This window comes from Typopeltis vanoorti, chromosome 22 (genome assembly GCF_054136105.1).
Source record: "Typopeltis vanoorti isolate ZY-2024b chromosome 22, IOZ_Tvanoo_1.0, whole genome shotgun sequence".
In the NCBI taxonomy this organism is placed as follows: Eukaryota; Metazoa; Arthropoda; class Arachnida; order Uropygi; family Thelyphonidae; genus Typopeltis; species Typopeltis vanoorti.
In genome coordinates this window covers 7,327,848-7,354,309 of record NC_143570.1, presented here as the reverse complement: position 1 = coordinate 7,354,309, position 26,462 = coordinate 7,327,848, and the positions used below count along the sequence as shown (strand labels likewise).

Sequence of the window (26,462 nt, the reverse complement as noted above, 5' to 3'; positions counted from 1 at the left end):
AAAATAATACTAGTTTCCACAAACCTCTGAAATCTCATTTCTTATATTCTCTTATCTTGGTCTTATAAATGCAAGAAAAATATAATATAAAAATATTGTTTATAAAGATTTCATAACAGATACACATTCTCTCTCACATATACATATTTAAATTTAATCTCAGAAATAATATATAATTTAATTTAATACAACCTCTTTCTTAACTGCACACAAACTTAATCTCCATGCATGCCACATTGTCTTCTCCCCACCTTTCATATAAAAAAATATATATATTTATATAAATTTATATCAGCTGATATCCTATAACACCCTCTTATAAGTTTGTAAACTTTTATCATATCACTCCTCTTTTAATGCCCACCAATGTTTGCAGTCTGCATATTCTCAATAATCTTAATATCATCTTTGATACTCTTCTTTGCAGCCTTTCCATATTCAACTTCTTTGCAGCCTTTGAATTTCAACTTCCTATTCCTATGATGAATAGGAAGTTGAAATTCAAAGATCACATTGCAAAAATTGCACACACAACTCAGAGGATAACTATAATGTTGAAACGAATACTGACATGAAGGATGAGGAGGTCACTTTGTCTCTCGATATGACCTAACTTGGACTATAGGGTGCAGATTTGGTCATATCAGTTTCTTCAAGCATAATCGAATATAATATACTGTTGGATATTTCATCACACCAAAATTCATAACTTTACATTTATAAAGATTGAATTGATGACCATTACTGTTTGCCCACACTTCCAGCCTATTCAAATCACACTGTAAATGATGTATATTAGTAGCATTTCTGATTTTCCTGCCTGTCTTTGCATCATCAATAAACAATTGAAGATCTCCTGTTAAGCTCTTCCTTAAATAACAGTGATTCAAGTACTGATCTATGGGCCACACAACTGGTCACCTTAAACCTGGTAGATTGACGTCCACCACATACTGCTTTCTGATGCCTGTCCATAAGACACCCACTTATCTAAGTCAAAAGTTTATATTCTAATCCCATATTTTCTAGTTAATGCAACAGCCTTTCATGTGGTATCCTATCACAAATCTTAGTAAAGTCCAGCACTATCATAGTGTATCCATCCCCTTTATCCAACTCACCTGTAACATTATTATAAAATAGGAACAAATTGTTGAGATATAACCTCCCTTTTATCAACCTGTGCTGTTCTTTGCAAAGTATAATTTGTTTGTCAACCCATTTCTGTATGCAAGTTCTTACCAACTTCTCTAAAATTTTCTCAGTCACTCCAGGGATACTGATAGTCAATAGACACACCAGTTTTTGTACCACCCTTCTGCAGTGAGATTATCGTACATTATTTTCCATTTCTGCGAGATCTTTCCTGAGCTGTGAGTTTAATTCTACAAATATGTCAAAGGTCAGTTTGGGAACATTCTTTTAAACATATTTGCTGATATCCCACACTTGTCCTTATTGTTGAATTCTTATCAATGTCAGTGGTGGATCAGCATTTTGGGGACCATGAAGTTTCAATTCTTGGAGGTGGGGGGGGGGGGCACTTTTAAAAGCAACAGAAAGACAAATGATGTTATCTGTTTTTTAGGTCTATTCTAGTAAACTGCTGATATTATATGACTATATCTACACAATATTCTTTTTTCTACATTTTCTAGCACTATATTCCAGAATAGTCTCGTCTTATGATAGTCTCCTTGCTATGTTATTTTCTGTTGATAAGATACTCAGATAGTTCAATCTCTCTTCAACCACTGCAGAATGAGACTTTTTTTTTTTTTAATAAATGAAAGCTTTGAGAAATTTTTCTCTGCTTTACAGCTTGTAATTGGTAGAATCATATAAATCTTTAAAAGTTAACAAATATGGAAAAAGCCCAGTTAAGTGTTGTTCGTAAATGAGTTGGAGAATTTGTGAGCATTGCATTTCTTGTTCCTGCTAGCTTTGCCCAAGTTTGACAGCACTCATTCAGCAATTTTTCATCAGTCTTCATTGTAAAAGGAAATATTGCAAGACTATTGCACTGATCTTGTCAGCATCAGAATTTTGAACTAAATCTGAAAACAACTTAAATTTTCTTCCAATCTGCTCATATGAGTCAGTCCTCATATTTAACTGGATTATCAAACAGTCAATGAGTCTGTTTAGGTCTTCTACTCTAAATTTGTCAGCTCCTCTTAACGAATCCTTGCTATTTGTTCCATCAGAAAATTTGTTTGCGACATTTCGCTTCATGATTTCAGAGTAATTTGTGTTTATTTCTTCACTCATTTTTTGCTTTTGTTTCATTGTCTGCAGTTCTTTGATCTGAAGTTTTTCTAAGTTATTTAACAAATGAAAGTAAAGATGATAATATAATGCATCATACATATACATCAAACCCAGGATTTGTAGATTCTTGCTTGTTTTGTTGAACTTTTCCAAACACTTCTTCCCAAACTATTGTTAAAATGGCATATTCCAGTTTTGACAATTTGTTAAATCAATTTTTTTGTATCTCATTTGCACTCAGGCTTTTCTTCTGAGTCTTCAGAAATATATTTCAGGGTTTGGATGCTGTTGTACCTATTCTTAACAGCTCGTACAGCCTTCATAACATGCAGACCATCTCATCATACTTAAATTTTTCAATGAAAAATCCAAATTGGCATACATGTTTAAAATACTCCATCTACAAGGGGAACCCGAAAAGAAAACATTCAACTCTTAAAAAATACTGACATAGTCAACAACTTCAAGTACTGTTGAGACAGTTTTTCTCCTAGAATGAGTGAATCGGCTGCACATGGGCTGCATAGTTGGAGTATTTATTAATAGATATTATTTCTGGAAATTTTTCCATGTTACTCTAAATAAATATTAATTTTATGATTATTTTGCCTATTTTTGCTTAGGAGTACTCCTTTTATGATGTTGGCTTTTTACTTAATTTTTAGGGCTTTATTGATATTTTAAAGATAGATATATGAAGAGTATAAAGAAGGAATAATATTGGACATACCTTTATAGGGTGTTCCTGGTTGTCATCTTATTGAGCGACATCTGGCATATGGCAATATTACTGAAGTATGACTGAAAGGAAGGGGGGGGATGTGGAGATAGAAAGATGTGGGAGAATTGTGGGTAAGACACAAGGTATGTGAAATTTAAAAACCAGGGTTTTAAGGGTGGGGGATGAATTTTTTATGAACCTATTCTTTGTGCGGTGAACCCTTAGTCTTGTTTCTTCATATTCTATCCTCCTCCTTTCCCATAAAATTTCTCTTTCATTCTTCCCAAAGAATTCACCACCCACCCTTAAAACCCTGGTTTAAATTTCACGGGTAAGACATACCTTGTGTCTTACCTGCAGTTCTCCTACATCTTTCTATCTCCACATTTCCAACCCCCCCCTCCTTTCAGTCATACTTCAATAATATTACCATATGGCGGATGCCACTCAATAAGATGACAACCAGGAACATCCTATTCACAATTATTCCTTCCTTATATTCTTCATATATCTATATCTTTAAAACATCAGTAATGCCCTAAAAATTGAGTGAAAAGCCCATGACATCAGCCCATAAAAGGGATACTCCTAAATAAAAATAGGCAAAATAGAATTAAAAATTAATAGTTATTAATGTTTTTAAGGGGTGCTTCCTGCTCTTTGACCACAAATGTTGTCCAGTGGCAGTTTACAATCACCCATAATTTGTTTAGCTTTGTTAAACGAAGTCATAGATGCATGGTTTTCAATTGGTGAAAAAGTTAAAAATCGCTCGTGTGGTTTTCCATTATGGCAATAGCGAACAATAATTGCCAACTACCTAGGTCTGTCACATCTGGTGTTAGAGTCAGCAATAATAGAGTAGTATTTATATTTGAATTGCTAATTTGATTCATAATTTCATCTTTTATCTTGCACATGTTTTCCCATGATTTCAATCAATTCTTCATAAACTGTTTTGGATAAATAAGTTTATTTTTTAAACATTTTAAACATTTAATTTTGCATTTTTGTATAAGTTCTGTTTGATTCTGTGTAAACATTATCTGCATTATGATTTTTAAAAAACCTAATGTCTTTCAATAAACAGTATTGTATGAAATTATTATCAATTGTGACAGGTCATTTTGCATAGTACTTATCAAAATCATCTGATACATGAAAATAAAATAAAATAAATTCTGTGTGATAATACAGCATTCCCCCTTTTTATGGGAGTTCACGGTACCATCTAGTCCCCCCCCCCCCCAAATTTTATCTGGGCTCTGGAACCGGACCTATGGCTGGGTCAGTATTCCTGACTGTAATCCATGTGTGTCCTCGACCAGTTTGCCTGCTTGCAGGATGAAAAACACCAGATAAACTGGCGGAAAAAACTGCTGTCCATGCCCAAGACCGGCTAACTTGGCTATGGCTGAGGAAGATCCTTGAGCTCCTCACGTCGTTGATGGGAATCGAACCTAGGACACTCCTTCCCCAGGCATATGGTTGCAAAGCCACTAGGCTAACTTCGCGGACTACATGAAAATGAAACTGATGCTGATATTTATTGGCTGTGATTTGTTTTGTGTTAGAAATCTGCTCTTTCTCATTCATGTTATTTTTTTCATTATGCTGACTTGCTTGAATAATCATAGGTGTTTATTATTCTTCACCATCAACAAATTGTTGAATTCTGCTGGCATTGTCTACATTGTGATTTTCTTCACTGCAAGATCTTATTTCCATTGTAAAAAAATTAAGATTTTTTTTAATATATTTTGAAACATCTTTGGATCTTTCTTTTAGTTCATTTTTTTGTCATCCACTGAGATACTATCACTTGCTCATTGTTGATAATTTCCCTAAAAAATGTAAAAAATAAAAAAAATTATAAAACTAAAAGAGCCGTCTGATAAGCTGAGATTAGATCAAGTACATTTCATTACATTTTAACATTTATTGAATATTTACTTTCATTTGCCGTGTAAGAGAAACTCAGTAGTAAATACTTATTCAGGTGATTTCCTTCTACCAAGAAATCATAAAGGTAAATCAGTGCCATGTATATGTGGTTAGTTTATCAAATTCATTCTCGTGGCATAGAGGTGCCCATTGTGGATGGATACAACAGGCTAATTTTCTATATTCTCTGCCATGGAGAATGCAAAGAGTTAATTGTCAATGTATCAATGAAGGTATTATATATGTACATCATGAAATGACTCATAAGACTATGAACCACAAGGAAATTTTGGCAATGCACAAGAGAAAGAATTGGATTGGACTTTAGAACTTTCACTCATTTTGGTGGATTTTGGGGTAGCTACTGGAATTCTTGAATTTAGGGAGTCATGAAACTCAAGCTTCATAGTAAGTCCATCTCTCCGTGTTATGCAATGGCTCTAGAATCTTTCTTGTGTATTTCTGTCTCTTCTTCCAGTGTAGTGGTTTGCCATACACTGTGTTACGTGCACCAGGTTGATAGATCTTAGTTGAAGTGAGCACTTATTATTAGAACATTTGTATCTACTTCTGACACAAGGGCACTGTCTGCAGTAAAGTTATTCTTCTGCAATCTTTTGTTCTTTTACATGCAGCATAATGATAAAATTCTTTTGGGTTTCCTTTAGCTAGCACAGCCAATTTCTTTCCATACAATGCTCCTAACTTTTCTGGCTTGTGCTTTATATATTTCATAATTCCTCTCACTCTTATTCTGATTATATTCCTTCTACATCATCTTGCTTAATGATTGCACATCCATATCATTCCCAACCTATTTATTCTTCAAACTCTGGAATACATTCAGATAAGCATATTTTTTAAAGCTTCCCCATGTACTGCCAATATCTTTCCTATTTGATAGCTGATACCATGGGGCCAAAGAAAGTCTTCTCTTGAATTTGCCATAATTTCCAGCTTTATAGTTCAGTATGTAATATGTCATAGTTGGAACATCCATATAGTTGCCTATTTCCCAGGTTAGTACTGCTTGATTATTCTCACCAACTGGCAGCAAAGAAGTCTCATTCTTAACTAAGATGCCCTTCTGACACTATGATCAAATCTGACACTCTTTAGCTTGAGTTGCTTCTTTCACATGCTATTTGAGAAAGTTGTCTCACAACAGCTCAATAAATTCTCCTTCATTCTTATAAGTTTTCTCTGCTGCCTAATGAATGTTTGGATAGTTTAAGTTGCCCATAATAAGTACTTATTTAGTACCATTGGGATAATTTGCACAAGTGTAAATTTAATTATCAAATCACTGTACCACCATACTTATTTTTTTATTACATTTTAGTTCACTCACTTCATCATTATTGTTGTTGTTATTCATTGATAACTTAGAAATTTCCATACTTTACAAGTTCTCCTTATTTTTATCATGTCTTAGTTCTTGTAAGCATTTCTCTGCTTTCTCTAACTCCTTGATCAATTGTCTGATAATTCCTTTTAATCTGGAAATGCCATATGTTAATTTTTTCATATTATACAGATTCCGTATTATATCATCATCTTTAGCTTTTGATGCTGTTGTATCATTCTGCTGTGTGTGTTTGGTGCCATTTTTAAAAATTATTTTAATTTAACAGTATGTCATAAAATATATTAGCAAATGTATTAAATACAATAAATCACCAAAAAATGTAGTGTAGTAAAAATACATTAACTAATCTAAAAAAAATGCTTAATAAATAAAAAAATAAAATAAAAAACCTGTCTTACAGGAGCTTCTTAATTTATATATCTTCACTTAAAATAGCCTTGATGAGAGTGAAGACAGCCTATATTCTGTCTTCACTCTCATCTGTTGATAGCAAACTCAGAATGAAAAAAGAAGGAAAAAAATAGTGGACCAAATTATCACTTTTTCCAGGATGTACTACTGTTAAAACAATATTAAAGGCCTTCTAGATTTTTATCTTTTGGTGGTAATTCATCATTTCAAAGAATCAGATAAATCTATAGGCATCTGATTCTGTTTCTTTAACTTTTTACTCTCTCCCCTCTCTTATAAAGGAATCCACATTTTCATTCCAGTCTCCACAACAACAAAACATCTTCACAGCTGTTGCTAAAAAGTTATGCTACTTCTTTCTGAATGTCTGTGCATGTACACGCTTGCTTCAAACTGCTGGTTACACTTAAAGGCATGTTCCTTGTATGGATAAAATATATTGATTGGATAAAACAATGTATAAAATAAATTTTCAGGTAAGAAAAAACAGTTACTATACATTTTAGTCTATTAAAGTGAAAGAATGATCATTTCTTGATATATATAAATTGAAATTAGGTGCAGTTCTTGAACCTGATGTCATATGTTATCTCCGTACTTTCTTCATCGCTGTTATGAAACAACGATGAGGTTACAAACTTCATTATATGTTTGTTATGAAGTTACAAACTGATTTAATAACTTCAGAATTTTATAAAATGATTTAATAAGATAATTTTTATTCTCTTTGTGGAGATGAGAGACAAGTTATGTTCATTATAATAATAAATTAAATTTCACGACATAGTATTACAAAAAATTTATTACATTTCTGCAAATGGAGGTCAGAAAGAAATGAAATATATTTAATTATATTACATTCTCTTTCCAAATTTTTTTATGAGATTGTTTAATATACAGGCTGGCTAATTTATTAAAAAAATAAAATATGGTGTACCTGAATGAAAATCAGATACATCCACAGTGTCTCCCGCAGTGGTTCCATTGAAAAAATCCACCTCGAAGTAGAGATTTCTTATCCTATGTTTTGCTTTTTTTGTTTATTTATTTATCCTTGTTTATTTCTTATCCTATTTTTTTTATTTTGGTTGATGGTGTTAAGTTATAAACTCATAAATTTCTTTATGCTGGTAAAAGAGTTAGTGGAATAAATTTTTTCACTAGAATTTTCTGCTTTTACAAAATCAATTATTTTCTCACTCTGAAGAAATATACAGGTTGGCTAATTTATTAAAAAAATAAAATGTGGTGTATCATCCACTGTTCCCTAAAGCCTGCAAATGCAAGTCAATACATGAACATTACACTTTTACCACCACTCAACAAGAAAAATGAGAAAATGACTAGCAGTCATTATGTGGTCTTAAAAAAAATTAAAAAAAAAGGAATAATGATCTGTTCTGATGAGCAAGCTCTAAAAATGAATTGCAAATAATCGTAGCTATTTGTTACATTTTTTTTTATATCACTCCTATTCATGAAAGTTTGTAAGCCTGTAGCGCATTAGTACTGTGGGCGAGCTAAGGATTTTTTTTTAAAATATATATTTATATAGTTTTTCATTTATTTACATAATCCGGAAACTCTGCTCTAGAGACCAAAAATGGAACTTTTTCAAGCTTCAGGCCTCCAATAAACAGAGCTGCCACTTCAACCTCAGATCTCCCACATAAGAACAATCACAAACATCCATACCTATGACAGGATTCAGATTTACAGCCTTTTGGTTGGAGAGCAGGCACATTTAACCACTTGGCCACTGTAAAATAATTATTTGAAAAAAAATAAGCAAAATGCTTCATAAATATAATTTAAATTCTACCTCGAAATGTCTTACAAAATTAAATAGATTATTCAGGACCTGACCTTCAGAGATATAGGGATAGAATGTAAAGGGTTTAGCATTTTCAGAGTGAGAGAAAGAAAAAACAGAAATGGGTAGTATTGTTGTTGATGATGCCAGAATTGTATCCAACAAGGATAGAAGTTCAGCAGAAAGGCAAAGACTTGGGAGGGCAGTGCATTTGAGGTTATCTGGCATATGATAGATGGTAGTAGGGCAAATTATATAGTTGGTTGCTTCTGTATTAAATGAATATCTATATTAATTAAATGAGTGCTGGAAGACTTCACCTGTTGGGAAAGGACAGCAATGAATTTTAGTAAGAGATAATAATACTTTAAGAGATAAGAAATGGCTGCACCTACTAAGAGATAATTAGTGATCCATCATAACATAAAGTTACAAACTGATAACCAGTGGTTGAAAGTGCTGGATCTGGTGATAGCATCAAAGGATTTGTCCAACCAGGGGAGAAAGTGATCAATGCAGTCTTGATGTGGGAGATGGCTAGGCATGCATCATTTTCATTTAAGAAGAGGTGCATGTGGATTACAGATCTGATGATTAACAACAAACATAGAAGATAGCTTGGAGCAATGTACTGGCATAAGGAATTACTAGCTGAATCACTGAGTAATTCAACTATTCCTTCCACTTCTGTCATACCCAACCATCAGCATCCATTGAGATTGCCTTGCTATAACTGTTCTTCATTTAACCTTATCATGGAATGAAATAATCAAGGGAGCAGTTGATGATAGTCTGTGTTCTTAGGGTCATGAGGATAAATGAGGTGGAATTTAAATAAGTAGCATCAGTAACAAAAAATCTGCCAAAAAAAAATATGTATTGGAAATATGAAGGAAAGAGTGGCAAGTTTATGATCAGAAAATGCTTTCATTCCATGGTGAGGTTAAATGAAGTACAGTTATAGTTGGGTATGACAGAAGTGGAAGGAATAGTTGAATTACTGAGTGATCATTTTGTGAGGGTGTGTGTGTGTGCCATCCACATGGAGTTGACAGATGTAACAGGGGCTGATGTGAGAATGGAGGTCAATGAACTGGAGGTACTTAGTATGAAATCTTACTGTGAATATAGCCATGGAATTGTATGGGATAGGATATCAACTTGTGTTATGAGAGGGAGCAAGAGAATTGGTGGTATTTTACTTCTTGACCATGCTCTATAGCAGGGGTCAGCAACCTTTTCAGACTCATGGGCCACATTCAACTTTTATTTTTAATAATCGGGCTGCAAGCATTTAATTAAGAGAAAATAGTAAGTGAAAAAAATACTTAAGTTATCAGTTTTTATTATATCAATCTTAAAAAACACAGAAATATTTAAAGAAAGAGATATGAAACTCGATGAAAAATTATTATCACTTAAAAACAAAGTAATATAGTTTATGCATCACAATATGTGTGTCTCCCTTCTTAATGTGACTTTTGTGATTGTTTTCCCTTAGCCAAATTATCTGTATCCACTTTATAACCTGAGATGCAAATTTGAATCGAACCATGCAAGTGTTCATCAGTCAGTCGAGAAGGAAATTTATTTTTTTTTAAAACTTGTGGCAGAAAATGCCTGTTCGCAAATGTATGTACTTCCAAATGTGACTATCATCTTCTTTGTGAAACTGATTAATCCTTCAAATTTTTTTGGTAAGCATTGATAAAATTTTTGGATATTTTCTAACGAAAATGGGTTCTTTAATGTTTCATTGTGTTGTAATTCCAAAACTTCCATCTGTAGTTGGTTTGGTACGTCATCAATGTTGACATTAAAAGGGTTCAAAAATGATTACATTTCAATGCTATTTTTATGAAAATCCACAAGTCTTGTTGAAATTTCTGTTTGTAAATCTTCAATAATACCAACAAAAGTTTCCTTTTGTGTTTGCCATCCAACTGTAAATGCAGATTTGCAACATATATAATGATGTAGATTTTCTTCCATCATATGTTTCTTCAACAGACATAGTTTGCTGTCAAAAACTTATGTCAGAAAGCAGTTCTGCTAGTAATTTATTACCTTGGCCCTGCAGGTTCAAATTAAGTTCATTAAGGTACATTGTAATATCCACCATAAATGCCAGAGACATAATCCATTTTTTATCTGATAGTTGTGGGAAATTATTTTCGTGTTCCGTCATGAAAATATCTATTTCTTCATGTAAATTAAAAAATCTTTTTAGCACAGCACCTCTACTTAACCATCTAATAGCGGAGTAGTAGATAACATCTTTGTATTCTGATTCTATTTCTATCAAGAATTCTTGAAATTGGTGCTGTTTCAGACCGTTGCGTCGGATGTAATTTACAGTTGATATCATGATGTCATGTTGATGATAAAATTGTGCAACAAGGTGCTTCCTGATGAATAATACACTGGAACACCATTGGATTATCATAACTAAATTCTGTAATTCCACACAAATTCAATCAACTACACTGATGTTAGAGCCACACATATTTCTTCCACCATCAGTTGTCACACTTTTTAATTTTTTCCATTCCGATTCTAAAGAATCAATAGTTTCTTTTACTTTTATGAACAAATCATTGCCAGTTGTAGTACACAAACTGGCCAATTCTTCATGAACATTAAAGTCACTATTGACACCCCAAATAAATATCATTAACTGCGCAGTGTATGTTACATCAGTACTTTCATTCATTGTCAAAGCATAATAATAAATTGATTTTGCTTTAAATTTAAGCTGCTCAAATAAATTGGTACCGACTTATTCTACTCACCTTGTACAAGTCCTGGCAGATAAACTAATATCTTGAAATAACAGTCTTCTATTCTAGGCATATGTGTTCAATTACAGCTAATAAACATTGTTTAATAAATTCTGAATCTGTATAAGGCCTTCCTTCTTTCGCCACCAGTTCCACTATGGCATAACTAGCATGAACAACCGATTCTTTATGAATACTTTGCTTCTTAAATATGTTTTGCTGAGCATTTATTAATTTGATTTTTTCTAATTAAAAAGGAAGTGTTCAGAGCTCTGTAGCAAAAAATGTATTAGAGGAAATTCAACCAAATTGGTGTAAGTACACTCTGGAACATAGAGTTTTTGTTTACAGAAGATAAAAAATAGTACACAATTCTGCTATCACAGGACATTGTTGCAATAAGTGCATGGTTTGGGATTAATTAAACAGTAATGGCTAGAATTCATGCACTACACATATCAGATGGCTCCACAACCAAAAGTCACAGGGGTTGAGATCAGGTTAATGAGGTGGTCATACTGTGGGAAATGCATGACATCACTCATGTGTTCTGTGAAGTGTTTTCGTAACATTCGCTGTACCACAATCCATTTTGAGGTGGTGCTCTATTCTGCATGCTTGCATATGATAAAAACAAGGCATCTTTGTTGCTGCAGTTGCAGAACAACAAAGTTGTGCAGCATTCCTCAATACCTAACAGCAGAGACAGTACAAGTCACTTGTTGCTGCAGTTGCAGAACAACAAAGTTGTGCAGCATTCCTCAATACCTAACAGCAGAGACAGTACAAGTCACTGGTCCTGTTGGGCAAAGTCCTTTGAAAAAGTTTGGACCAATAATAAATGATGCAGTGAAACCACACCACAGTGACTTTCGGTGTGTGTAAAAGGGTCTGATGGAATACATGAGGGTTATTCCTAGTCCAAACGCAGCATTTGTGTGAGTTAACTATTATTTAGATAAAAAATGTGTCTCATCATTCCACATGATCTTCCATGGCCATGCATCATCCACCTCCATTTGAGCTGAGAACATCAGGACAAACTGCAGTTGAGTTTTTGCATCACTATGAAGCAAAGCTTGAATATGGGAGATCTTGTAGGGGAAAAACCTCAGCATTTGACACACGATTTTCTACACAGTTGAGTATGGCATGTCCAATTGCCTTGATATTGCCTGAGTACTTCTGGACCCCTTGTGCATTATTCATTCCATGTTCTACAATGTGCAGCGACACCTTTATCAACTTGTTGAGGAATGATCTGCCTCTTCTTGGCCCCACTGCTAAAGATCTGATTTTCACATTCTGAAGTCATTTTTCTAAGATTTGTTATTGTCACTGAACTTTTTCTCCTATCATTAGCATTACAGCGTTGTTGATAGTAAAGCTTGACCACAATGCATATTCCTTTCCGGTAAGGTGAGATCCATAGCACTTCAGTCTTATCAGAATGACACATATCCATTTCAGTCTTCCTTATATTCACCAGCTTGTCAGTAGAAACAGTGAGATCATGCAAATATCATGTGATTCTAGTACCAATTATCTGCTGGTGGCAGAATTGTGCATTTTTTTTTTTTTTTCTGTAAATCAAAAACCCCATGTTTCAGAGGTATACTTACACCAAGTTTGGTTGAATTTCGTTGGCATTTTGTTGCTACAGGGCTTTGAACACCTCTTTAATTATGATCACCCTTTATATATTACACACACTCACTCACTCATACATTTGATTGTCACTATATCAAGCTAATAGGGAGACACAGAAATAGTTTGTTTATAATGAACAGTAGTATGCATGCATGTGAGACTTTGTTTAGACCTTTCTGGTAATTTGATTTGGCAGTGTTTGCTCTAACAAAAATTTTTATTTAAGCATTTCATTTATGAAAATTTGACCATATAGTTATCACATATCGTGCGTTTATAGTGCCATAATGCATTATCATTGTATAGATGCAATTCAACTCTCACTATAGCAGACCCACAAGAATTGGGTAGCTTGATGTAGGCAAATTTCCTTTGGAATAATGTTGTGCTTCTGAGGGGACTTAGTATATATGTGGACTTTTCAGTAGTTTGCTATAAAGAGTGAGCTTGGTGTTTGCTCACTGGCTATATCAAAATGGGGATAATTTTAATGGAATCTCTGGCATGGTATGAGAGAGAGACAAAACACATTAGACACAGTAAGTAACTTTAATTTAAAAAAATAGCACAAATATTTCATACTGAAACTGCATGATATACAGTAGCTCTGGTTCTCTTGTAAGCAATGTCTCTCTGGTGTTCCTCAAGACGTAGGAGTGCGGAAAACCTTACTATGGCCAAACGGAGAAATCTATCCTCCTACGTCTCGAGGAACACCAGAGAGACATTGCTTACAAGAGAACCAGAGCTACTGCCCTATCAGGCCATGTCTTGTTTTCAATAAACACAAACAACGAAAGCCGCCAACATGAAGTAAATTGGACAACAACTTCAAACCTACACATTTGCCACAGTGAGGTAGATTGCCGCATTGTCGAGTCAAAAGAAATCACCTTGGACCCTCTTCATATGAACAATAATCTCAGCAATAATTTGCCTGACTCTTTCAGCTCTACTATCAGATACTGGAGATCTCGTGGTTCCACACACGCACAAGTGTACAACAACAATAGAACTTTAACACGGACTATAGCTCAAGTTCATAATAACTGTAATTTACAGTCGAATATTATAGCTTTAGAGTGTCTTAATGTTTTCAGTGTCTTATAATAACTTTCTATGTTCTTAACGCCTGATGAAGTCGATCCCGACGAAACATGATGTGTTTCAAATAAATCTCAATTTGTTATAATTCTCGTATTTTTAGTCTGTTTATATAAAATGAACATATCCCAACGCCGAGTTAATATTAGTAGTCATATATATATATATATATATATAATTTTTTTTGTTTTGCTAACTTTGTTGGCATCTTCAAGTATTTGCAATGATTTCATTTTCTGTTCAAGTGGCAATTTTGTGTTAAGTTCCTTTTAAGCAACTTCAATATTTATCCACTTTGCAGTATTTCTCAATATAATTAGGAATGTGTATTTATTGAGTATAACAAATATAGCACACAACACTTATTCTTTGCTAGTGTTGTGCTTAAAAGGTGGAACAACATAGAAATAGATTAAAATAAATGGCTTAAACAAAAATCAGAATTAACCTCTTCAACCTATATTTTGCACTGATTAATGTCTAACAGTATCTAAATATGACCTACATTTGTTAACAAACAGTAAACATCATTGCTCATGCATTAATTGGAAAAAATATATTATGATTTAATGAATTCCTTTAAATATCACTTTATATATGATGTTGAGAAGGAAAAAAAATTGGATTACTGTGGATTTACATTATAGTAGTATTATATGCTGAAAATTACTTTTCAAGCACACCTGCTTAAGTTAATAATATAAAAATATAATTTAATATAAAGTTGAAATTCATTAAAGTTTTGGATATCAGATGTATGCTAGAATGTCTGTGCTTTAATTTTGGTTTCAGTAGAATCAATTTCTCTTTACAAAATTCATCAAAATGAGTTCCAACTGATATTAATCATTTTGCACTAGCCAGGTGGAATTTAAAAAAAAAAAAATATCTTTTAGTATCTCTTAAAATTTTTCAAGTTGTGTCACTTAGAGTATAATGTAGTGTCAAAATTGGGTAAAATAAAATTATTTGCATACAGGACATCTAAAACATTGAAATTTCATAAACTGCACTAATGCTTAACACATCTGTTGGATTTATTTTTCTACAAGTATCACCATTTCACAAAACTCTTTGAAAACATTAATTTGTCTTAGATGCCATGATACTTCCTTCAAAAATGAAATATCAACATTTGAAAATTCACCAATTTTTTCTGTTTGAACTATTGATATTCAGCTGATTACAAAGTTTAAATAGTTTTAAACTTTATATAAAAAAACATTTATAAAAGCATGTTAAGTTTGTGTTTATTTCATCTAATGTAATTTGTATTCTGTAACTGCTGTTAGATAACTAGTTGATGATAATTTTTGTTCTCATTATGATTCTGTTTTTACTGGCAAAAGGTTGAAAAAAATATCACAATTCCTCCATGATTTGATAGAATTTGTTGAAATTTGAAATGTGAGTTCACTATTAAATTTATTAGTCATTTCATTTGGATTGTTTTAATGGCAAAATCAGGAAAAGCAAAATTATTATGATTATAGTTCATATTCAGAACAGTTCCAGATTAATTTCAGTAATAATGAATAATGCCACTATACAATGAATAATGCACCATTTTTATGATTCTCTGTAATGTTTCCTTACTTATTCTTATATTGAGGCATAATTTGAAGTAATCTTTGTAGTATACTTTCTTCTTAGAAGTACTCTAAATGATCAAAATTTGATTCCTTATGTTGTGAATTTTTTTTTTTTTCATAGTTAGATAAAAGATACACTGGTCTTCAGACTCTTGGCGGAGAAACAGTTAGTACCATATTTCAGTTAGTTTTGTTAAATAAATTAGTTAAATATATGTTGAATGAATAAGATATTATTCTTTAGTTCATCAATTTCCTGATATGTACCCTCGAGGAGTATTCAGGCTGCTATGATAGCACTACAATATAATTATTGTAGTGCTATCACATAATTATTAATCTCCTATTAACAATTTTCCTCCAAATTAGTCTATTACTTGTCAACACTCCAATATTGTTGTAGCTAACATTTCATTCTTTTAAGGCACTTTTGACCAAATCAATCCAACTAGACCTTGATTATATTCCTTTGGATCTTCTTCCTACCATCTTGGCATCAAACACTCATTTTGCTCCTTTCTTCTCCCATTCTGTTTAAATAACCATACTACTGTAGATTAGGTTTATTCACACATTCCTGAATGTGAACAGTTTTTGAGTTCCTTCCCATTGTCATAATTTTTAATATGATTCTGCTATTGATGGCAACTGTTCAGGCCCATAATTTTTCTCAGAGCTCTCAGATCCATAACTTAAAACTGGTATGAATACTCCCTTGTATACTGCCAATTTAGTGTTGACTAATTTCTCTCTTATTCCATATAAATTTATTAAACTGACTACCCATTATATCAAATTTTCTTATTCTGTTGTTTATTTCCTTATTTAATTTGCAATCTTCATTAAAAACAATGACTAAGTAGATGAAATATTTTACTTGTTCTATAGATTCTCTGTTGAGAATGCAGCAGATTTTCATATCTTGGGTTTTTATTGCTAATTTTCATGTTAGATTTGTTACAGGTCTCTTATTCAATTTAGTTAGAGAATCCTGGAGACCCAGCATGTTCTTCTTCAAGATTCTCTTCCACAATTTTTCTCTGCATCTTTTCAAGTATGCTTGCATAAATCTTACCTAGAACACTTAGTAGAAAAATTACTCTGCAATTCTCACATTCAGTCAGCTTTATTCCTTTTTTTATAGATTGCTGTGAGCCTTGCTCTAATCATCTGGAATTTGAAGCTCTGGCTAGGCCATCTGAATTGTGCAGCGTAGGCCATGCCAAAACTGTTCTATACTCCGTTTGAGAATTTCTGGTTGAATATCATATACTCCAACTGCCATTCCACGTTTCAAGTTTTTGATGACTCTTTCTACCTCAAGTATTGATATGTACTCCTCTTTGCATTTATCTTAAAAATTTTCTACTACAGTTCTGTCATTGCTTGTTTTATTTGACAGTCTTTTGAAGTAATTTTTTATTTTATTTTTTTATGTGGTTCCCACTCACGAAAGGTTAATTGTTGACCTATAGTACATGTGTGCTGTGGGTGGATAAGGATTTTTTTTTTTTTTTTTTTTTCATTTTTATTAGTTTCTATGGTTTTTATTTATTTATTTATAGTCCAGAAACCCTGCTCTAGAGACCAGACATGGAACTTTTTCAAGCTACTACAGGCCTCCAGTTATTAGGGGCGTGGTCTCACACTGAGTGATGAAATTCATCTCCCACCTAAAAACAGTCACAGACATCCATGCCCACAGTGGGATTCGAACCCATGATCTGTTGGTTGGAGAGCGGATATACTATCACTCGTCCAACCAGGTCAGTTATTACAGACATCTAGGATATCCTCATCTTCAGTTTTCATGTTAACTTTATCATCTTTGATCCCTTTTACAGTACTCTTTGTAAACTTTTTCAATAGCCTTCAGAACATTTTTCCACCTATTTGATATTCTGTATTCTTACTGAAGTCTTCCCTTCACTTTTGTTTAGCTGCTTTTACACATATCTTTGCTTTCTTACATTTTTATCTGTATTCCCTCAGGACATCTGCCAACTTATTTGCTAGGAGCTTTCAGTATGCTTTCTTTTTTTCCAGGACTGCTTGTTTAGCTTCTTGTTTCTGCCATGATGTGTTCTTATTTTGCTATCCTTGCAACAACTTCACCACATGCCTTCCTAGCTGAATTAGTTTTTCTTCAGCTTCCTCCTGAGATGGCAAGGTTTGATTCTTGGTTTGGTTCAAATTATTTTATTTTTTCTTAGATAATGTTTGTATAAATGAGTCTACAGTTTACCTATAAAAACTTTAATTCTGTTTAAAACTTTTTTACATGTTGTTCTTTTCAGTGTAATATTCATTTTTATCCTAATTAAATTAAAGATGCCAAGAAATTGTATTGTTTAATCCTTTATCCAACTGTAAGTAAACAAGGTTAGTGCATGAAGTATCTTCACAACTAGGTTATTTGTATATAGAGGCCAATGACTTCATTAATTGTCTTAGTATCCCGTAATGCTATTCATTATGGGAAGGGCCACTATTCAGATTGATTTCAACCTTCATTGTGGTATGTTAAAGTACTGGGATACCACTCCAAAAATTCTGAGTTATCTACCAGATCGCTCTAAATCTCACTGAGTGACCCTGAAGAATCACTACTAGCTCATCACTCCTGACCTGAATGACTCCAGAACAGGAAACTCGGTGGTGGCTCCATTCAGTGACAGGCAAGAGCCTGCCACTGAGCAGAACCTCTACTCCCCAGGAAGCAAGCAAGCCTGGAGACACAGATTAATAAATATTATCAATGGGAGCCAGACCCAGAAGAGATACCAAAGTTTTTTATTTTTATTATAAGGACTGGCTTAAAGGGGCGAAGCAAGAATGCTTTTTATCTTCCCCGTTATCTGTAGAGGACAGTGTAGGGATAAGGTGTTATTGAGCTATTAAAACTCTGATCATGGTAGAAGGGTAACAGCAATAGCTGAGCCTCAATTAGAACTTCATTGGCTACACTCGTCCATTGGCTACAACATTGCCATCCATTACCCTCCAAGGGTATTAATCACTGCTTCTCACAGTCGATTATGCTTCATTCCCATTGAAGTAATGCAGAAGTCATAGAATTCCAATATGTAAGAAGTGAAAAGGTGTAACATCTTATTATTAAAATACTGTGGATTAGAGCTAAAGATTGAAAGTTTTTTCACCTGTTTATAAATTCAGTTAAAGATGCTAAGAAATTAGATATTTGATGCACAAACTTTGCTTGCCTATACTTGGATAAAGGATTAAACAAGGAGGTGCTTAAGGGTCAAAGCTGTATAACTGAGAGGAACCTCCACATAGCCTTTAAAGGAATGTGGAGAAGGATGGGCTCGCAGTTTGGGATTTAGCTGACCAAATTGTATTCTTATTGGCTTAAGCCACAATATTAAATGATGCTACAACATGACAAAATTTCATTCCGGCTGGGGTGTCGCCCGGTTAAACAAGGCCCCTATTGTTTTTGCCAGGGAACCAGGGCGAAAAGTCAGCTACTGGAACAAATCCTAAAACACACCCCAACTCAATATCACCAGAATTGAAGATCGGTACTATTAACATAAGAAGCCTGAATGGCAAAGAAATGGAGCTAACTGAGGAATTAGATAAGTACCAGATTTGTCATAATGGGGGGGGGGTACTGAAATAAAAAGACCAAAACTGGTGAGATCTTTCTGAGCAATAAATACAAAATGTTATATTCAGACAATGACAATCAAGGAAAAGGAGTAGCCATAGTATTCAACATTAAATATGAGGCTAATCTTCTTGAATGGCAGGCAATTTCAAGTGGAGTGATGTGGACAATGAGACTTATTTATGCCTATGGTCCCACAGGAGGTTCTCCTAAGGTAGAAGTGGAGGAATTTTTTGAGGCTTTAGAAAACGCAACTGACACAATGAAAAATGAAAAGTTGGTCCTTGTTGGGAATCTAAATAGCAGAGTAGGAAATGATTGTCAGACATACAAAAATATTTTGGGAAAATTAGAAGAAAAGAAAAAGCTAATAATAATGGCAAATACTTGTTGGATTTCTGCTCAGGACATGGACTGGTTATTACCAACACCATGTTCCAACATGAAAATGTATACAAATTCACATGGAGAAAAGAGACAAGGAATAAGAAAAGTCTCATTGACTATATTATTGTTGATAGGGATGTTTTCTCTCTGGTGCAGGACACTAGAGTGTACAGAGGATTTGAAATTGGAAGTGATCACCATTTAGTCTTAAGCAGGATAAAATTGAATTTCATATTGAAAAGAATAACATATAAGAAAGTTTTAAAACGAATAAAAGTTGAGCAGCTCTCAGATGTGAACTGTAGACTAAAATATACAAACATTATTCAAGAAAAAATGAAAGAGTTTGAGAACAGGAATCAAACCTTGGAGATTCATTGGGAAATTCTGAAGAAAACATTAATTGATTCTGCCAGAGAGGTATGTGGGGAGGTTGTCTGCAAGGATAGAAAAATCAGAACTCCTTGGTGGACACAGGAAGTTAAAGAGACAGTGAAGGAAAAGAAAAAAGCATATTAAAAGTTCCTGGCAAATAAGTCAGCCTGTGCTCTTAGAGAATACAGAGACAAATGTAAGAAAACTAAATACTGTGTAAAACTAGCTAAACAAAAGTCATGGAAAGACTTTGGTAAGAACATAGAAAATAAATATCAAGAAGGTGACAAGATATACTGGAGGTTGTTGAAGAAGCTCAGAAATGCAGGAAAAGGTACTGTAAAAGGAATTAGAGATGATAAAGGTGATATGAAAATGGGAGAAATAGATATCCTTGAAGTGTGGAGTAATTATTTCGAAAAATTGCTAAATGAAACTATCAGTGATACAGCATAGTGATAAAAAAGCACTGACCAGGCATGCAATCCGGAATACATATCCATGCTTGAAGTAGAAAAAGCCATCAAAAGTCTGAAATGTAGAAAGGCAGCTGGAATAGATGATATTAGACCAGAAATACTCAAGTATTGAGGTATAAAAGTTTTACAGTGGCTACACTGTAAAATTTTTATACCTCCATAGAGCCTGGACAGAAGGACGACTTCCAGATGATTGGAGTAGAGCTCTCATAGCCCATATATAAAAAGGGAAATAAAACTGATTGTGAGAATTACAGAGGTATTTCTCTACTGAGTGTTCCTGGTAAGATTTATGCCAGTATTCTTGAGAAACAGTTGAGAAGGATTGTGGAAGAGAAACTTGGTGAGGAACAAGCCTGGATTCAGGCCAAATAGAGGCTTTCAGGATCAGATATTCACTTTACGACAAATAGTTGAAAAGTCATGGGAATATAACAAAGATCTGTATTTAAGTTTTGTAGATCTGAAAAAAGCATATGACAAGGTGCGAAGAGAGAATCTATTCAAAACGCTACAGTTGTATGGTGTCAGTAGATCATTATATCAAGCAATAAGCAATATATTTAGTCTTTATTTGAGTTGTAAGTCAGCAGTTAGAATTGAAGGAAGTACAGGGAGAAGGTTTAATGTTAAATCTAGTGTCAGACAAGGATGTACATTATCTCCTCTGTTATTCGTTATCTATATGGGTCACATTACGAAGAAAAGTGGTATTAAACGGATATCAAAATTGGAGAGGTTAATCTCAGCTCTGTGCTTTATGCATACGATGTTATACTTCTAAATAAATCCACTACAAGTCTGCAGACTTGTAGCGTGCTAAATTGAATAACAAGACAAAGATAATGAAAATTGGCAGAAGCATTGAAAATATCAGCTGCATTGTGAATGAAGAACCTATAGAACAAGTAAAACATTTCAGCTACTTAGTCACGATTTTTAGTGAAGATGGTAAATTAAATATGGAAATAGACAACAGAATCAACAAAGCTGGTATGGTAGGAAGTCAACTGAATAAATTTATATGGAATAAGAGAGAAATTAGTCAAAACACTAAATTAGCTGTATAAAATACAGTGTTCAAACCAATTTTAACTTATGGATCTGAGAGCTGGGTCAGAAGTAAAACACTTGACCAAAGACTAGAGACTGCAGATATGAGAGGCCTGAGAAAGATTAGGGGCATGATTGGATGGCATCAATGGCAGTATCATATGAAAAACTGGGATATTAGGAAAGAACATTGTCAGTATCCAGGAAATGCGCTAGCAGAGCTAATCTCAGGTGGTATGGTCACTTAAACAGAATGGGCGAGGAAAGATTAGCCAAACAAGTGTTTCTCTGCCAGGTTGCAGGAAAAAGACCCAGAGGAAGACCAAGATATAGGTGGATTGATACGGTAAAAAATGTCCCAGAAGATAGATATATAAATATAAGATTTGGCAATGTTGTAGCTTTGACAGGTAACAGATTGATTTGGCAGAAAATTGTAGGTAGGAAGTTAGTAATGATGTAAATTTTTCATGTAGTACTATCTTATCCTGTACACCCCTTGAGGGTGAATGTCAGGAATTTGATGATGATGATGATGAGGATTAAACAAGAATATAATTTATTATCATCTTTAATTTAATTTATAACCAAGTGAAAAAACATTTGACATTTTTATCTTACTTTAAACTAAGTGATGGTCACCTCCGGTTTCACATTCTTTGTAAACTTATGTATCCTGAGCTAGCCTGATGATATCACTATCAACAGTGACATGGTCAGAGGTTTTTTCTTATTTCACATGTCTGTCATCCACGTGAACTTTTATACACCTTTATGTTGGAACATGATGTCAGTAATGATTAGTCTATATCCTGAGCAAAAATCCAGCAGATAGTTACCATTGTTATGAGCCTTGCCCTTTTCTCCAAATTTTATCAAGATGTTTCTGTATGCCTGGTTGATTCATTTTCTAGTCTACCATTTATTTTTTCAGCAAGGACCACTTTTTTTTTTATTTTCTTTAGTTTTCCATTTTCTGCAGAACTTATAACAAATCATTACCATGTGTATGGCAGTGTGCACTGTGAATTCCTGAAATTAATTAGAGTTCCAAGACATTAGGTGGGAATAAAAATTCAGCAAGCTTGATGAGTTAAAGAATTAAGATTAAAGGTAAATAAAAGTAATAATCTTGAAATAAATTAAGTAAAAAAAAATTATATTGCATCACCTAATTATAACTTAAAAATGGAACATAAACTTCATTATATTGATTTCTTGTAAACCCAGAAATATAATACAAGTAAAATTAATATCCCATCTTCCACTGAATGTACTATGCCTAATGGCCTGTCATAACCTAGTAACTTTGTTTCATAGAAATTTAATTAATGCCATGAAAAGGCAGTTAATTCTGTCTACTTAATCTGCTGTATTGTCAATTGTGTGTATTCTTTAGCCAGTTTGTCTCTCTTGTAGGATGAAAAACCTGAATCTCCACATAACCTGACACCTTCATATGAGACTGATTAACTCACAATCAGTTGAAATGCTCATATAAAGGTTCTTTTCATATCCTTGGCAAGATTTTAACTTAAGTCTTTCCAAAGAGAGAGCATAATCATTACATTACAGAAGCTCAGTAAAACTAATAGCCAAGTTATATAAACCTATTAATGTCATTGTAACATGGCTAAGCCTGTCTGCATAGTCTACTACGCCATTCAAAACATGCTTTCTCTTCCTTTTTTTTTGAGATGAAAAACCCCGACACTTAGTTGTTAGGCTAGCTAACTCGTCTTTAGTTCCCTTCTAATGGTGCTTCATCCTAGATGAGATTTGAACCCAGGTCTTTCTGAATGAAGGAGATTGTCACTACTGACTGAACTACAGGTGCCCTTTAAAATTAATAAATAGACAATAAATTCTAATTTTTTTTATCGTAGTATTTACTTGAAGGTGTATGGTGGAATAAACACAAAACTCAGAATAATATGGATGATTAAGCAAAATAAATTACTTAACCATCAAATTCCATAATATGAATAGCTGCAGTCTTTAGGGTACAAGAATAACGACGTGCATCTGACGCAGTACTTCAAGGAATGTGATTTCAAGAGTTCAGAAGGCTGCTGGAGGGAAAACAAATGAGCAGTAGTGTTGATCTTGAATAGAGAGAGAGAGCATTTTTCTCTTAGGAAATGTTTTATACTTCAGCATGAATGTAGAGAACAATACAGTTTAGGAAAATGTAAGTTCAGTAAGTGAAGCTTGATGACTCTTCAATTTTAATTTCAGGATGAAAATATAATAGAGATATATTGCAAACTTCAGATTATACTTAAAAACATTATTATAATGCTAATGAAAATGTGAGGTGCCACTTCAGGAAGCTAACATCAAATGTCCAAACAGTGCTCGGAAGGATTATATGAAAATTTTGTCAATCTAATCTAGAAAGATCAGCCAGGAATTCAAAGTGTCTGCAACAGTTATTATAACAAGCTGGGTGTTCCAGTATTTATTCAGCATAGTGTTGCAATCTCAAGTAGATGCCTTGGACTTAAAACTTAAAGTACCATTGGACTAAAGATAGTTTATCACGATAAACCACTGTATCAGTTTTCCTTGTAATCCTCTTTTCTAGATAAGAGGATATGCTTATAATTCATACTATATGACAACATTCATTCTCAGAGCATGACAGAACATATATTCACAGAAAGGTAAGGGATGATATCATTAGTGCACTAGTAGAAAAGATTTGGAAGCATTAAGATGAGAAAAGAAGACAGTAGTAGCAGAGTTAGATCAGCTGCTAGACAATAAACTGAGTTGTTTCACCATGTTAAGGAAATGATGGAATGAAGCACTGAAGTTAACCAGACATACAAGCTATGCTAGCTCCATACCATGAGATGTTAAAGGGGGATGAAAAGAATGAAGAAACATTTCTTCAAGAAAGAACCCTTCACTCATTAAGTCTCTTCTCATGTATGCTCTTACTCAAACTAACTTCCTCATCTTCTGTCTTTTTCTCTTGATGCCTCTCATTCATGTGAGGATGTCCTCCCTGAATTTCTGTAACTAGACATCATCCTATTGAGCACTGCACTTGGGCATCATTAATAATGTATTGTATTGTACTATACTGTACTGCAGCAGTCATCATTCTATGACATGGCTTTGATTATTCATACTCACGTAAATCTATGTTTAATACATTATATTTTAGGTTATTATAAACTAATAGCCTAGAATAATATATTGTTGCATATTATATACTTTTTTTGTGTGGCAGAACTACTGCAATGTTTTAATTGCTTTCAAATGATTTTGTTTCTTCATTGAAGGAGGCATGTGCCAGATACTTTGGTTATTTTTGAATTCAGCTATTTATGAAAAAAATGTGTGGGTGTGCATGTGAATGCTTGTGTTTTTCAAAAATGTTCCTTGTATTTCTGTCACTGCTAACAGGAATGAAAGTCTTGTATTCCAGTTATCTTTGTTGACATGTTTGATAAGTTAGGTCACTTTGGTAGAAACCTTATTAGTGAAGCATTTCCTGTAGAATGATTCTTTCAGGCTGCCAGAAACCTGAAATATGAATATATGATACAGTAGATGATGACCCTGCACAGTTCAGAAAGCTTTGTCATAATTCTGGATGCAGTAGAGCTCTCATAGCCCATCTACGAAAAGGGAAATAAAACTGAATATGAGAATTTCAGAGGAATTTTCTTTCTGAGTGTTTTAGATAATTTACAAGCATACGTGAGAATGGACAAAGGAAAATTGTTAAAGAGAAACTCGGAGAAGAACAAACTAGGTTCAGGCCAAACAAAAGTTGTCCATATCAGATTTTCATGTTAAGACAAATAGTTGAGAAATTAAGGGAATTGTTATTACTACACTCTCCATGAGAGGTTCATTCAACTGACGACCTATTTATTTTACTGAATCTTAAAATCCATATCACTTTCCACATCAACAACATATTTCGGTAATGCATGTAGAAAACTACTCCTCGCACCCTTCTTCACCACACTTTTACATTACTTCCAGGAATGACCTCTGGTTCTTCCCATCTCACCTTCTACTCTTTTTATAATCTCCTCTGGATTAATCTGATAAAATCCTCTCACTAACTGAAACGTCTCTATCATATCACCTCTCTTCCCCCTATTCACTAAACTCTGCAATTCTCATCTCTTCAACCTCTCTCCATAACAAGCATTCCAAAGTCCCGATATTGTCTTAGTCACTCGCCTCTGAACCCTCTCCAACATCTCCATATCACTTTGAAAACCAGGTGACCAGTGTCTTATACAGTGGCACAACCACTTCCTTATCCTTGCATGTTAGAGTACTTCTTATCATAGCAGCACTACGATGTGCAGCCTTTGCAACACTAGCAATATGCCCTCTAAACTTTAGTCTACTGTTAATCATCATTCTCAAATTTCCAATCTTATTCACTTCCTGCAGTACAGCACCATCAATATAGTACACAGCCTTATATTTCTGCATTCCTAAATGAAGATCTGCAGTCAATTCTGAATTATATATCATGATATAACATTTAGAAACAAGTTAACCAGCAGGGGCCCAGAAACAGAATCCTGAGGCACAGCATTGGTTACCCTCCTTTTATGAATTCATACACAACTTACTGGTATCATTCAGAGAACCAATCACCAGTCCATCTCAGTATAGTATTTATTCCCATCCTCTGCAACTTGTACACTAACTTATCATGAACGCTTTTGCAAAGTCCAAGAATATCACCGTATATTGTTCTACCTTACTATGTCCCTCAACCAGTCTTGTATTCTATTTCTCTTCAATTCAACAGTTATAATTTCTCAAATTATAATTGTTGCATTTTGAATAGCTTCTCTTGGCACCTTGTCATAACAGTTTTCCAGACCTACAAAAC

At 33.7% G+C, this 26,462-nt stretch overlaps 1 protein-coding gene across 2 annotated transcripts in view; it reads left to right on the top strand.

The window, feature by feature from the left end:
• The window catches only part of D12 (YEATS domain containing 2 homolog D12), a 285,709-nt gene that overhangs the window by 95,871 nt on the left and 163,376 nt on the right, over nucleotides 1-26,462 (top strand). For both annotated transcript variants that reach the window (XM_090412193.1, XM_090412192.1), the window contains exon 8: nucleotides 15,777-15,821. In XM_090412193.1, the coding sequence (XP_090268319.1) occupies nucleotides 15,777-15,821 (45 nt within the window). The remainder of the gene's footprint in view (nucleotides 1-15,776; nucleotides 15,822-26,462) is intronic.